Source organism: Delphinapterus leucas, chromosome 14 (genome assembly GCF_059928025.1).
Source record: "Delphinapterus leucas isolate spDelLeu-1000000601 "Yukka" chromosome 14, BTC_Dleu_Yukka2, whole genome shotgun sequence".
Taxonomy (NCBI): Eukaryota; Metazoa; Chordata; class Mammalia; order Artiodactyla; family Monodontidae; genus Delphinapterus; species Delphinapterus leucas.
In genome coordinates this window covers 26826527-26840172 of record NC_143142.1, presented here as the reverse complement: position 1 = coordinate 26840172, position 13646 = coordinate 26826527, and the positions used below count along the sequence as shown (strand labels likewise).

Here is a 13646-nt window from a genome sequence, read left to right as displayed (position 1 = left end):
CAGCTGCCCATGACCCACTGACTTGATCATACAACCTCGTGGATGAAATCTGTAAGTTGGGAGGTGGGGGAGGCTCAGGGTCCCAAGGCTAGACCTGGAGGAGGCTGGAGGCTTTAGGCAGAGAAAGGGCCACATGCTGATGAGGTGGGGACGGGGTGTGATTTTCCAGGGTTGTGTAGCCAGGGCCCTCTAGGAAAATGGATAATCTGAATTCTTACTCAGGTGGAGTGTTCCGCTGGTTTGTTTGCACTAAGGTGGTGAAGAACCAAAGCCTTTCTGAGGTGGTGATGCAAGGGGTACAAGTGGACCTCTGCCTACACTGCACCCTCACTGTTGGACTGCATTATGTACCCCCAGTTCCTCCGGGGAAGGTCTAACCCCCTGCCGCTCTGAGACTATTTGAAGATGGATCTTTAAAGAGGTGCTTAATGTGAAATGGGGTTGCGTGGGTAGGCCCTAATCCAATGACTAGTGTCCTTATAAGAAATCAGGACACAGACACACAGAGGGATGATCACGTGGGTGCGCGAGATGGCTGTCTACACGCCAAGGAGAGAGGCCTTGGGAGAAACCAGCCCAGCCGACACCTGGATCTTGGACATCCAGCCTCCGGAACTGAGAGAAATAAATGTGAGTCGTTTCAGCTCCTTGGTCTGTGGTGTTTTGTTCTGGTGCCAGAGCTCACTCATATACTCCCTGCTCCAGACTAACAGCAGCCTCTGCCCGGCCAGGCGTCATACCCTCCTGGAGGACACATGGCCTCACGCAGTGGGGTCCCTGCCACTCGACACTCTTCTCAGCCTCCCCCATACCCCACAGCTTGAAACCCAGAGCCAGCCCTGCCTCTCCTCCAGGTGCAGGCAACACACAGCACAGCTGCATGTCCTTCACCTCCGTTCCTGGGGTCACTTTGTGCCTCTTGCTGGTGGCGTCTGCCTCACACAGTTGGAATCCTCCTTTTCACTGGAGAACAGTGGTCAGTGTTTTGACCTTCCTCTCCCCAGTACCAGGCCAAGAAGGGCAGCCTCCCCAACCCCCGTGCATGCTCAGGTGAATTAACTGTGACTCTGACCTAAGGCAAGACACTTGGTTAAATGCATTTATTCACAGCAGGCCTGAGCCTGGGGGTGCAGGCTCCCGACGGCAGCGTCCTGAGGGCAGCTGCCTGCAGCTCTATCTCTTGAACTCCATCTGTGTGTACACCTTGGTGATATCGTGGTACCTGCCTTCCGGGGGTTGGTAGTTGGCGATCGGCGGTGTGTAGTCTGGCCCTTGTCTCTCAAAGGGAAACAGACTGGGGTCCCGCTTGGTGGCCTCGGCATGGAGTTCTGGGGCCGTGAGCTTCAGCTCCTGCAGAGCTTCCTGCTGGGCCTCGAGCAGGGACGCAATGGCGCCCCTCTCCATCTCATGCTCACACTGCTTGTACAGTGCCCATTTCTTCAGAAGCAGGGCTCTCCGCTCGTTCTCTTCAAAGGGGAGTTCCATTGGCGGCCGCTGCCTGGGAACACAGAGCCAAGGGCATGAACCTGGGGGCGCCAAGCGACTGCACGGGACCTGAGTGTCCCCACTGCCAGACGCAGATGGAACTTAGGGACAAATTAAGGGACAGAATGTTGGATGTGGCAGCAGCGGCAACTGACACCTGGAACCACTGCCATTTTCTTTACGTGAAGAAAAGAAACAACAGTGCTCTCAGCAGATTGTGGCAGCACGTTCTCTGTGCCAAGCAGAGCCTGCTGGTGGGGAAACGTGGCTTTGGAGAAAAGTCAAATGGTGTTATGAAAACGGACACCAATATCCCAGGGAGTCAAAGCCTGTATCAGCCCTGGAGACCCAAAAAAGCACCTGCCTTGTCCCACTTACATGGCGAGGTACTACTTTATAAATGGTACACACTTCTGACAAGAAGGCAGCAATCCCACCAACCCCACAGACGACACATCCCAGCTCTGAGCATTTGCATCCTAGAGCAGGAGGCTAAGGGTTTCCTACCAGCAGGAAGGGGTAAGAGCTGCAGGCCCAGGGCCCCAGTCGTCAGTCACAGCTAAACTCCTCTGCAAGAGCAACACTCCAAACTTGCTCCAGCATCTGCCCTGAGCTTCCTTCCCACAGTCAGCCATTCAGGAGCAGCGCCCAGGAATGCTTTCTCCACCTCCCATGAGACAATCCAGGAGAAGAGGACTCAGAACAGGGCCAAGCCAGCCCAAGCCTATGACCCCTTCCCATTACAGGTGTGAAGTGCAGACAGAACTTCCTGAAGGTCACAGAACTCCTTTGCTCTGAAGACCTCAACCCTAGAGGGCCCGTACCTCGCTTTATTTAAGAACTTGACAGGCGTGATAAAATCCTCAATGGGAACGAGCTCCTGGCTCGCCTTTTCCAGTCGTCGGATCCTCTTTTTCAAGCGCTCCTTTGCTGCTTGGTCTTTTTTAGGGTCCACCTTCTTCTTTTGCAGAGGTTCTGCTCTAAAGGATAAAGCAAACACTAAACATTTTCCTCTTTGGCCTCGTGAACGTGTAGAGACATGGCACTAGGGAAAGTGCCTGCAAACTTGTACCGAGCTCTCCCGCAGGAAAGGACCGTGTGGGCCTGGCCTCCCATGCTGAGTGTGGCAGGGAGACGGCCTCCACGGGGGGTCCTTATGAGAACTGTGTGGGCATGGTCAACCCAGGAAGGCGTGGAAAAACTCCGTGGGGTGTCAGGGTATAAATTAAAGGGAAGTGCTCATCTTTAGTGAGGGGTTTCAGGTGGGCCTTGGGATAGCACTGAAAAGTGAAAATACCAAACTGATGAATTAGAAGCTCGTTACTCACATTATTTATTTATTAATTGAAGTATAGTTGATTTACAATGTATTAATTTCTGCTGTACAGTACAGTGACTCATTTATACATATATACATTTTTTTATATTCTTTTCCATTATGCTTTACCTCAGGATATAGAATATAGTTCCCTGTGCTACACTATAGGACCTTGTTGTTATCCGTTAGAAGCTCGTTACTCACATTTTAAATGGATTTGTGATTTATAAAAATGATTTGACTAAGAGAGACAGTATAATAAAAATAACTGGCAAGTTCCTGTTTATACTTTTTGAGATTTCTTAACAAATTTCCCTATCCTCGAGCACGGACAAAAGTCTGATTTACCCTCAGGAACACATCTCCTATGCTGATAAGTTACTATTCAGAACAACCGAATCTCTAGCATCAAGACTGAGTTTTATGAGTTAAGTCCCTAGAAAGTATTCAGGGTCCCAGGTGGAAAAAAGAATCCTCTCACCTCCCCCCACCTTTCCGGAGAGTAAGAAACGGAAGTGCTGTCTGTGCTCTTTAAAATTTTACACAAGAATCCCTTGAGAGCTAAGTAACTTTTCTTTAAACCACTTTTGCATTTAACTTTTGACCTCTGACTACAGATATAACAGTATTTCATACGAAAAGACATAAGGGCATCCATCTAAATTTAACTGAGAAACTTCGCAGACTGAATATCGAGCAACCTTGCTCGCTGGGTTCCCGTGCGCGAGCCCCCAGGCCGGGCCCGCGGCCGGGTTACCTCATGGGCACGAGTCCCCAGAACGACAGCAACGAAGCCCGCTGGTGCGCGTCCCTCGTCTGCGTCGGCCGCGCTCCCAGAAGCCTGGAAGAGACCGAGTGTGTATCAACGCCCGCTTCCCCGTTAAGGTCACTCACGAGCCCCGTAACTACGGGGTGAGACCGCCAAGGCCAGCAGGGAAGCTCTCAATCCGCGTCCCCGCGCACCCGCGTCCCGGCCCCTCCGCGCTCACCGGCTCGGCGGGCGCAGAGCCGCTCTCAGCGCCGCGGCCGCCATGCCTCCCGGTCGCCGACGGCCGCTTCCGGGCGCGCGCCCCTAGGCGGTCCGGCCCGCGGTGCGCCGCTCTCGGGTCCGACAGCCGCGCAGCCCCGCGCTCCCGCGTTCCGGCCGCCGCGTCTAGCCCTGCCTCCAACGTGGCCCCGCCCCGCGCCCGGCGCCTCGCACCTCGCGCCGATCAGGGGCTTCCTTCCCGCGGGCGCCGCTCCCTTGCCTCTCCCTGGCCGCTCGGCCTGCGCCCCGCGAGGGCCGAGACCAGCAGTGAGGCCGGCGGGGCCGAGGGGGCTAAGAGTCCGCGCACGAGAGGCGGCCTGGGCGTCCAGTAAACGCTCCGGCTCGTTCGCCGACGTCGGAGCCGGGCCGCGGTGCCTGCACCGGCGCGGCACGTGGCCTGCGCTCGCGGGCGACAAATGAACACGCGCTGGGGGCGGCGGAAGCCTGTTAATTAGTCGGCTCCGCACCGGCGGGCAGAGCGGCCAGGCCGTCTGCGCCGCCCGGCCCCGCCCGGCCGGGGCGCACCCCAGGTCCCGCTCGACCGTCCGCGCGCTCCCTGCCGGCCGGCCCCTCGCTCGCGGCCGTGCGGGGCGGACCCGAAGAGGAGCCGCCTTCCCGCCCGGCCGGCTGAGGAGCCGGGCGGCCCGTGAGCGCGGGGAGCGGTTTCCCGCCGGGGCTGTTTGGCAGGTGCGCGCCGTGACTTCCGGCGTTGCCCGGGAGCCGCCGGAGGAGGAGCGGCGCGGGGGATGCGGCTGTGGCGGCGGCGGCGGCGGCCGAGCGCGGGGGTCGGCGGCGGCGGCGGCGGCGGGGGTCGCGGGCCGACGATGGCGCGGCGGCGCTGAGGGCGGGAGGCGGGCGGCGGCTGGAGGGCGGGCGACGCGGGCGGCGGCGGCTCCATGGCCCGGGCGCGCTGAGGGACGCGGCTCTCGCCTCAGCCCGGCGGCGGCGGCGGCGGCGGCCGAACAATGAAGCTCCTGAAGCCGACCTGGGTCAACCACAATGGTGAGTGCTCGCGGGGGGCCGAGCCTGGAGACGGGCCGTGGTCTGGAGCCAGGTGGGAGCCGCGCGCAGGCCTGCCCGCCTCGTCTGACGCCGAGTGCCCGGTGCCCGCGCCGCGGGGCTGGCGGTTGCGGACTTTGTCCTCGCGCGAGGAGACCGGGAGCCGGGCACGTGCTCGGCCACGTCCGCCCTCGCCCCGGCCCTTGCTCCAAGCCCTCGGCCGCCCGCCCGTGGTCCGGGCAGGGTTAGCTGCCCGGCCCGGGGAGCGGCCCTGGGCGCCGGCCGGGATGTGCCAGGACGGTCCAGTGTGTGAAACTGGAGCGGAGTGGCCTTTCAGTAGCGGGGTGTAGACCTGGAATGGGCACGTCCTGCCATGCCAGAGGGGCTGGATCTGGTGACAGTGCTTTAGGTGGGGGACCGTGATTCTGGGCTGAGATCCCCCAGCCCGAGGAATTACGTTCACACTGAGCTGGAGCATGAGGGCGACTCGGATGGGGCCCACGGGGTACAGGTGTGTGCTCGGAGAGGGCCTGCCTTAGCTCTGGGGCAGCGGCCCTAAAGCACACCCAGGGAGCGGACTCATCCAGTCCTCTGGTAGGGAAGAGACTCTGGTACAGAGAAGCGCGGTAACCAGAAGTTTTGCTGTTGTTCTACCTGGTTCGCACACTTGCTGCAGGAGTTGGCCTTCGCCCCCTAGAAAGGTGAGGGGAGCGAGCCCCCATCCCCTACTGGTAGCAGTGAGCCCAGGGAGCAATACTCCAGCTGAGGGCCCGCAACCTGGATGGCCCGACTGCTGGTAGGCAAAGAGTCACCCTGATTCTGTCTTGTTCCTCATTTCTACTTTGCTGTGCGACTAGAGGGAGCTAGTTTTCTTTTAGAACAAGTTGGGTAGATGCTTTTGCCTTTCTTAAGTGTGTTGCTTTTTAGTTTTGAACTTGATCTCAGGATGCTTGCTTTCTATTGCTGCAGCCTTTCCATTTTCTAGCAGGACATCCTTCTCGTTTTTCAGGGCCCGGGTGAGGTCCCCTTTTCCTTTTGTTACCATTCCTCTTGAGTTACTCCACTAGACGCGCTCTGTCCCTGTGGGTGTACATTCCTTGTGCCCCTAGGGCGCAGACTGCCTCGCTCCCCTCTGCATTCCCTGCCACACTCAGCAGTGCCTTTCACGTAGAGGGTCTGCGATAAACGTTGGCTGAGCAGGTAAGAGAGCTGAGGTTGCCATAACTTACTAAGACAGCTGGGTTGACAGTATGTGAAAGCAAAAGCAGTGAACTCTGGTTTCATTTCTCCTGTGTTGGTCTCCAAGCGCATTACCTGACGTGTAGTGTGAGATCTTTCCCTGGAGAACTGGGCAAATGTTCAGTAATTATAAATTATGATGCTTGTGAATCAGGAAGGGAAAAGTTTTTACTATGAGCTAGTTTGCTGTGCAAGTGAAGTCTGAAGGAATTTTCATTTTGACACTGCCTAGATGAGGTTGTGTGTATTGTGTACCCTTCTCCAGCCTTCCTTCTACCATGTAATTTATAACTTAGTGATAAGCTCCTTTGTAGGACACAAGTTTTATGCTGTGTAGGCACAAGTAAGTCAGGATACTTAAGCTATTGTTTAGGCACAAACGAGGGAGAGTCTGCAGCCAGGCCGCAGCCAGTAGTCCCCGCCTGGCAGGGTGGGCTGAGCTGTGGGCCTGGGGCCTCTTGTTGCTGCAGCCTCTCCACTGTCCTCGAGTAGAACCTGATAGTATCTGCCCTGCCTTCTTTGTAGCGTGATTGTGGTGTTTGCTTGGGAAGGAAGACAAAGTGCTCCCCGAGATAATAGAAGAAATTGAGACTCTTTTAAACCTGTTCTTTGTCAGGTTTCCTTTCTCTTAAAATCTCCTGGAATCACCTGTCTCATTGAGTGTTCAGGACTGTCGGGTAAATTACTGCTCTCCTGAAGGACATACTGATGGTCTGGATCAGTACTGAGCTGTCCTTTAAAGACTGGTGAATAGGGGGAGCTGCTGGGGGCGAGCGCTGCTTAGCCAGGAGCCCAAGTGGTGGGTGGTGGCCAGTAAAGTCGAATGTGCTTTGGATTAAGGGACCCAAAAGACCGTGGTGGTTTGGAGAGAGCGTCACTGCACTTTCTGGCTTCCTGACTCTGCATTCAGTCTCCTGACTGATTATGCAGCGCGAACATACTTTTTCTGGGGTCTGAAAGCCTGAAGAGGGAGGGAGCAGAGAGCCCTGCGTTTTCCCTGAGGTGGCAGGATTCATCAAATAGTGTAAGCAGGCAAATTGAAAGCAGAGAGAGAAGTGTTTGTTGGGTGCAGGTGTGTTCTCAGTCTTCGTTTTCCTGGCTGATGATAGTAGTGAGACCTTTCCTCTAAGGGGTTTCTCAGTCTCAGCACTATTGACATTTTGGGCCACATAACTGTTGTGGAGACCAATCTGTGTTGTAGGATGTTAGCAGCATCCCTGGCCTCTGCCCTCCAGATGCCAGTAGCATCTTCACTCACACACACACACACAGAGTTGTGACAACAGAAACTGTCTCCAGACATTGCTCTCTGTTGGCCAGGTCACCCCCAGTTGAGAATCACTGTTCTAAGGTGATCGGTTAAATATTGAAGTCATGTCACAGTAATGAGCTTTGAGCATGGAATCAGACTGGATTCAAGATGTCATCATTTATTAGCTGTAGATTGTTGGGCTTGTGACTCCACTTTCTGGGCCTTGGTAAAGTTGAAGCTATGTGCCAGGCATTGTTCACACACACACATACACACACACACACACGCACACGTGTTTTACTCTGTGTTCTTGGATATGGCATTCCTTATGTATTTTATCTTAGGCTTGGCCAAAATAAGGTTTATTTCTAAGTTAGGTTATGACCATATATTTGTTAGAAACTGAAAGCAAATGGGTTTTTGGTTGTAGGAAAATGCAGTTTGTATGTTGAGAATCATTGAGATTCATGGTTCTTCCCATTGCAGGGCCTTTGTCCCTGAGAGTTTTTCTGGAATTCTTGTGGTGTTCATGCACAGCTCTTTAGTGAAGCCCATTCTAACCAGAAGGGCCAGGACTGAAAGGACACTCATTCTCCTTTGGTTTCTGGCAGTGTTGTAAAAAGGTGTATGGCAAATTTTCAATAATGGGATAATTTGTCAGTTAACTGCATTGCTTTATGGCATGTGTTTTTTCTCCTGTCCTATGATTGGATTCTTTTCCCTACCTCTTCTCATTCCACAAAGGATTTAAGACATTCTTCTGAGGCATGTCCTGCACCTGAGTGATAATGAATGTCAGTTTGAAGGGGAAACTCGAGGAAGGATGACCCAGTAATGAAGCTGGCCTGGGTGTGGAAAGGCTCTGCACAGCTGCTCTGAGAACAGGCCAGGAGGCATCCCGGTAGTGACGTTTTGTGACTGCCCTGGTCATTCAGGTAACCTGTGCAGTTGGCCCAGATCAGGGCTTCTCAAACAGGCCAGAGTCTGGAGACATTTTTGGTTTTCGCAGCTGGAGGGGGTGGAATGTGGGTGGAGGACAGGATGCCGCTGAACTAGAATGCTCTGCAGCCTCATGGATGCTCCTCTGCAACAGTCACCTGGCCCAACGTCCATAGCGCCGAGGCTGGGAAACTGCTCTAGGTGAGAGTACCTTTGTATCGTTATTTGGCCTTTTCATCCATCCGACTAGATTGTAAGCTTCTTGAGGACAAGGAATTTGCCTATTATTTTGGAGTCAGATAGTCCTGTTCTTGAGTCTCTGTGCTCTGCTGCTCACCAAAGTGTGTTACAGAAGGTTCTTTACGTCTCTTATCCTGGTCTGTTAAGTGAAGCGGGTAACAGCTGCTTTGGCTGCTGCCTGCTCACCTGCGAAGGCTCAGGAAATGCACACTCTCTTCACAGTGTCACACTGACTTAACACCTGAAGACAGTAAAGTGATTTTTAAAAATAACCAGAATACATCTGAAGAGGATTCGGAAGAAAACTGGGTGGGATTTTGCCTTAGATAATACACTTGTGGGATTTACACTGATTTATACACTGAACGTTGAACCTTTCTGGAGAGAAGTTCTGTGGGGATCAGAGGTAAAAAGACACTCCCTATGCACGGAAAACTGTGCCAGGTGGGAGAGGGGAACAGACCACATTCTAGAATGCAGGGCAGAGGGTAGCCTGGGGAGGAGGGCGTGGTCTGTGGGTGCCCTTGGACTGGGTCTGGACCACAGGAGGACTGTGAGGCAGAGGAGGTGCCACTGCTGTGGGAGCATCAGGAGTGGAGGCCCAGGGAGGGCTGGCGTGTGGAGCATGTTAGCACAGGGACTGCGCAGGTGATGGCAGGTGGGGCTGCAGGGCAGAGCCATGAGCACCTGCCTAGAAGCTTGGACTCCTTCTGGGGGTTGCGAGAGGGGAGCATGGGGCGTTTCTGAGGAGGCTGGATGTGGTTGGAAGGCCCCAGAGGAGCTGGTAGGCGTTCCCTGGGCCTAGGTGAGAGGTCCTGATGGAGGCAGGGAGGTCAGTGGTAGAGGTGCACACGGGGTAGAGGCAGGTAGCTGTGTAGATTGGAGACGCTCAGAGTTGATTTCTTTAGTATGCTGAGAACAGAGTAGAGTTGAGGGGCTAGGAAATGAGGTTTTCTTAAATATTTCTTTTAATTTAAGGAGTGGTTAAAAAGATGTTTTCACCTTATGAGTTGAATTGAAGTTACACAGCTGGGAGGGACCTCTGGGCAGTGCCTGGCCTTGGCCATTGAGGGGACCTGCTGCCTGCCTTGACCCCCCCTTTTCCCCAGAGGTACGAGGCTACCCTGTTCATCCAGGGTGTTTGCCTGTGGACTGCAGAGGTGTCTGGCTCATGAAACATGGGTCTGGAATGAGCCCTGGGGACCATACATTGATGCAAGCACATTTTATCCTGCCGAGACGAGCAGCAACACCTGGAGGCGGGAGCGGGCCATCGGTTCGTCCACGTCATTAAAGAGCAGGGAGGGCATGTCATGGACACTGGATGCCCACTCACTTCTTCCTTTCCATCAGAACCCCAGGGTTTTCCTCTTGTCTGCCCTCTTCTTCAGGGTCTTGATAGCCCTGAGCTGGAGTGTGGGTGAGTGCCCAGGCCTCGTTGGGGAACAGCCATGTGATGCCATTCTAGGCAGTAGGACTGGGAGGGGATGTCTGCTCAGGGTTTCTGGGGAATAATCAGGTAAGAAGAGATGCTTGAGAGGCCCATCTCTCTTCTCCTGGACTTCACTGCGTCTGTGTGTGGCAGCCAGCCTGTGACCCTGAGGACAGGGCTCGCACCGAGGATGACAGGAGGGAAAGGTGGAAGGAGTGGCTGCTTATGCCGCTATGAATGAACCTTGAAGTCAACCCTTCTCAGGACTTGTCACGTGACTTAGTAGGTTACCCTTGAAATTCTCTCTGACTTGCTGCAGAAAGAAAACATCCCTGACAGTACAGTTGGCAGATGGGAACTGAGTAAGTTTCTGTAAGGAGAAAAGGAGATGCAGGAGGGGAGCTTACTGAGGTGACAGAGGGCAGGCCTCATAAACGAGAGTGGTAGGTGGGTGAGTGCGGGAGAAAGCCCTGGGGTAGGGGTAGGGTGGGAGGAGTTTAAATAAGGTTCTTTGGGGAAGCCTGAGTGAGAAGGTAACATGTGAGCAGAGACCTCGTTGCAGGAAGCAGGCGGTGAGCTGGATGTGTGCCCAAGGGTATGTGTGCCCAAGACATACCTGGGGTGCTCTTGGACTCCCCACCTGCGGGGCGTGAGGGAAGCAGGGCTGGACAGGTAGGAGCTGGTCGGTAATGCAGGTACCACAGAAGCTGCAACTGGCCCTGCTGGGGGGCTGGCTGAGCCCTTCAGAGTTGTCCCGAATTGGGATGAAGGGCTCAGGCCTTTATACTCCCACATCCACAGTCATCAGGTGTAGGCTGTCCCTGCCAGGAGGCCTGATCTTGGTCAAAGCAGTTCTTCTGCTGAGGAGCTGTCACAGGCTGTAAACACTCCCACAGCTGGGGAGGTGGGGGGGCGTGTTTCAGTACTGGAGGGAGGGCACCTGGACAGGGCATCATGGCAACCTCCTAGGCCTGATGGAGGTGAGGAAGGCGGCCCTCTGTGGAAGGAGCATTTCAGGCAGCGAGAATGGCCAGAGCAAGCTTGCCTGGTGGGTCTGAGGAAGAGCAAGGATGTGGGAGCAACACTGGGAGGCATGAGCAGCAGGAGGTGAGGCCAAGTGAGCAGTGGACTGGCTGGAGGACCCACACGCACGGGCCCTCCATGCGGCTCGAGTAGAGGAGTCCCACACCTGGCGTGCTCTCAGATCTTGCTGGCCACTGCACTGGCACTCGGCCGGGCAGTGGGCATGGGGGCAAGGGCGGGAGCTGGAGGACCTGGGAAGAGGCTGTGGCAGTGATCCAGAGGTGGCCAGGGCAGTGGTGGTGCAGTGAGTGTGTGTGTGGTGGTGGGGGGTATACGTAAACACATACACACATGTTGGTGTTGAAGTGTAATTTACATAGTGAAATGCACAGACATGGTGAGTTTTGACAAACAGGTACACTGTAACCTGTTCCCCACTCAAGATACAGAATGTTTGCACCTCCCCAGAAAATTAGAGTTACAGTAGTGAATGTAGTCATCAGGTCAAATGTGGGGTGTGAGATGGGGGGGAAGGGGAGCCCGTGGAATCAGTAAGACTGTGAAGGAGCAGATGGGGAGGAGGAGCCAGGTTCAGTGACGCGGGGTGACAAGCCCGGCCCCGCGAGAGGCCTTCCCGAAGCGCCTGTATGCTGAGGGGCCTCAGCCTCCTCCTCCTGAAGCACCAGGGCTCTGAGCTGGAGCTGCTATTGAGGAACAGGACGGCTGCTTTGTTTTTGGCTGTGTCCATTGCCAATCTGATTGCTCTAGGGTACGTTAATGGTGTGTGAGGATCTGGATAATGGAGCACTTTGTGACTTTATGCTTGTAATGTGGAAAATGTAAAGTAATTTTTCTTATAAAAGTAATGCCTGTTCAATTTAGAAAAAGTTAGAAAATACAAAAAGGAGAACACATTGTTAAAACTTTTTAATATGGTCTTTCAGACCATTTGGAAAAAATAACTGGGTAACAGTGCTTTTTGAAAACACATTTTGTTTAGTGTGTATACCACATTATAAAGGTACCTGGGTTGTTCAAGATCTTAGCCAAATGCCCGATATCATAATAAATCCAGTGTTTTTATTGAGTAGCCTCCCTTCAGACAGCTGAAGTGTTACCATGCATTTTCCACTTAAATGATATTGTAGGGTTGTTATTTTTTTCTTTTTTTAATTGACGTACATTAATTAGTTTCAGGTGTACAACATAATGATTCAATATTTGTTCATATTGCAAAATGATCACCGCAATAAGTGAACATCTGTCACCTCACATAGTTAAAGAATTATTTTTTCCTGATGAGAACTTTTAAGATTTATTCTCTTAGCAACTTTCAAATATGCAATACAGTATTATTAACTACAGTGTTATTTTCTTAGTTGTGATTGTTGTTAAACACACTTTCTCCTCTATGGGAAAGTTCTTTTTTTTAAATTTTTTTTTTATTTTTGGCTGTGTTGGGTCTTCATTGCTGCGCTTGGGCTTTCTCTAGTTGCTGCGAGCAGGGGCTGCTCTTCGTTGTGGTGCACGAGCGTCTCATTGCGGTGGCTTCTCTTTTTTGCGGAGCACGGGCTCTAGGCGCGCGGGCTTAGTTGCTCCGTGGCATGTGGGATCTTCCCGGACCGGGGCTCGAACCTGTGTCCCCTGCATTGGCAGGCGGATTCTTAACCACTCCACCACCAGGGAAGCCTGGAAAGTTGTTCTTAACTGCTCTTAATTCTCTAATGGATCTAGATAAGGAGGGATGACTCTATTTATAGAAATTCATCTTGCAGATACCTTTTAAGGAATATCTCTGTTCTGTAAAATTAGAGGAGAAAAGAGTATGAAGAAACACCAAAGCTTTTTGTGTGTGTGTGTGTGTGTGTGTGATACGCGGGCCTCTCAGTGTTGTGGCCTCTCCCGTTGCGGAGCACAGGCTCCGGACGCGCAGGCTCAGCGGACATGGCTCACGGGCCTAGCCGCTCCGGGGCATGTGGGATCTTCCTGGACCGGGGCACGAACCCGTGTCCACTGCATCGGCAGGCGGACTCTCAACCACTGCGCCACCAGGGAAGCCCCAAAGCCTTCTTGATTGTGTGTTGGCAAATGCTGCAGGAGACGTGGGGAGGCCTGTAAATGATATACCTGCACTTTCTTCAACTCTAGTTCATGGCCCGCCCTCCCCCCTCCGCCCCCCGCAAAAAAAAAAACCACCCAACCCAACAACGGTTGCTCCAGCTTCCTTCCTGTGCTGTGTTTTGAATGTCTCAGGCACCTGACACCTGAGGTGTCCCTGCAGTTGTGCTGACTTAGGGAGACCAAGAAGTTGTGGTTGAAGCGGTGGAGGTCCTAGCTGCAGACGGCTCTGTGCAGCCAGGGCTCTGCTTCCCCTGCCCACCTTCCCAGGATTGGGATGCTAGTGACATGGAATGTGTGTTAGAACTGGGGGCCTCTGCCCAGCCTTTCACAACATCAAGTGTTTATGGAGTGCCTACTGTGTGTTGCTGCCCTGGGGAGACCCCGTGACTAAGCAGACAAAAGTGACTCAGCTCTCAGGCTTTACGTTCCGGTGGGCAGAGTAGACAGACGTGCAATAAAGGAAGCGACACCTACAGTACGTGGGAAAGTAGATCAGTGTTAGGGGGGTTGTTGTGCCAAGCTGGGTGGTCAGGGGAGGCCTCAGTGCAGGGAATGGAGGCAGGAGGGAAAG

General features: G+C 53.8%; 2 protein-coding genes across 6 annotated transcripts in view; one reads left to right on the top strand and one right to left on the bottom strand.

Moving 5' to 3' along the window:
- Nucleotides 1-1085: 1085 nt before the first annotated feature.
- Nucleotides 1086-4743, bottom strand: MRPL40 (mitochondrial ribosomal protein L40). 3 transcript variants are annotated; one of them, XM_089894846.1, is made up of 4 exons: nucleotides 4442-4743; nucleotides 3561-3644; nucleotides 2310-2465; nucleotides 1086-1498 (listed from the first exon to the last, which is right to left on the bottom strand). In XM_089894846.1, the coding sequence occupies exons 1-4, from the start codon at nucleotides 4726-4728 to the stop codon at nucleotides 1174-1176; spliced, it is 852 nt and encodes a 283-aa protein (XP_089750972.1). In that variant the 5' UTR covers nucleotides 4729-4743; the 3' UTR covers nucleotides 1086-1173. The 3 variants fall into 3 exon arrangements, with proteins under 3 accessions (XP_089750972.1, XP_089750971.1, XP_022406993.1); XM_089894845.1 differs by lacking the exon at nucleotides 4442-4743 and adding an exon at nucleotides 4005-4389; XM_022551285.3 differs by lacking the exon at nucleotides 4442-4743 and adding an exon at nucleotides 3793-3982.
- HIRA (histone cell cycle regulator) overlaps nucleotides 4003-13646 on the top strand; it is a 79921-nt gene continuing 70277 nt past the window's right edge. Inside the window, exon 1 of one of the 3 annotated variants that reach the window (XM_089894841.1) lies at nucleotides 4003-4832. In XM_089894841.1, the coding sequence (XP_089750967.1) occupies nucleotides 4796-4832 (37 nt within the window). In that variant the 5' untranslated portion in view covers nucleotides 4003-4795. The remainder of the gene's footprint in view (nucleotides 4833-13646) is intronic. The other 2 variants (XM_022551274.3, XM_022551275.3) reach the window with 2 other exon arrangements.

Excerpts from the sequence above, each read along its gene's own strand:
- MRPL40 (XM_089894846.1), bottom strand. The coding sequence starts at position 4,728 with ATGGAGCCGCCGCCGCCCGCGTCGCCCGCCCTCCAGCCGCCGCCCGCC. Across the intron at positions 3,645-4,441 it reads TCAGCCGGCCGGGCGGGAAG|GCTTCTGGGAGCGCGGCCGA; the intron begins GCGGCTCCTCTT and ends GGTCTCTTCCAG. Across the intron at positions 1,499-2,309 it reads AAGTTCTTAAATAAAGCGAG|GCAGCGGCCGCCAATGGAAC; the intron begins GTACGGGCCCTC and ends CTGTGTTCCCAG.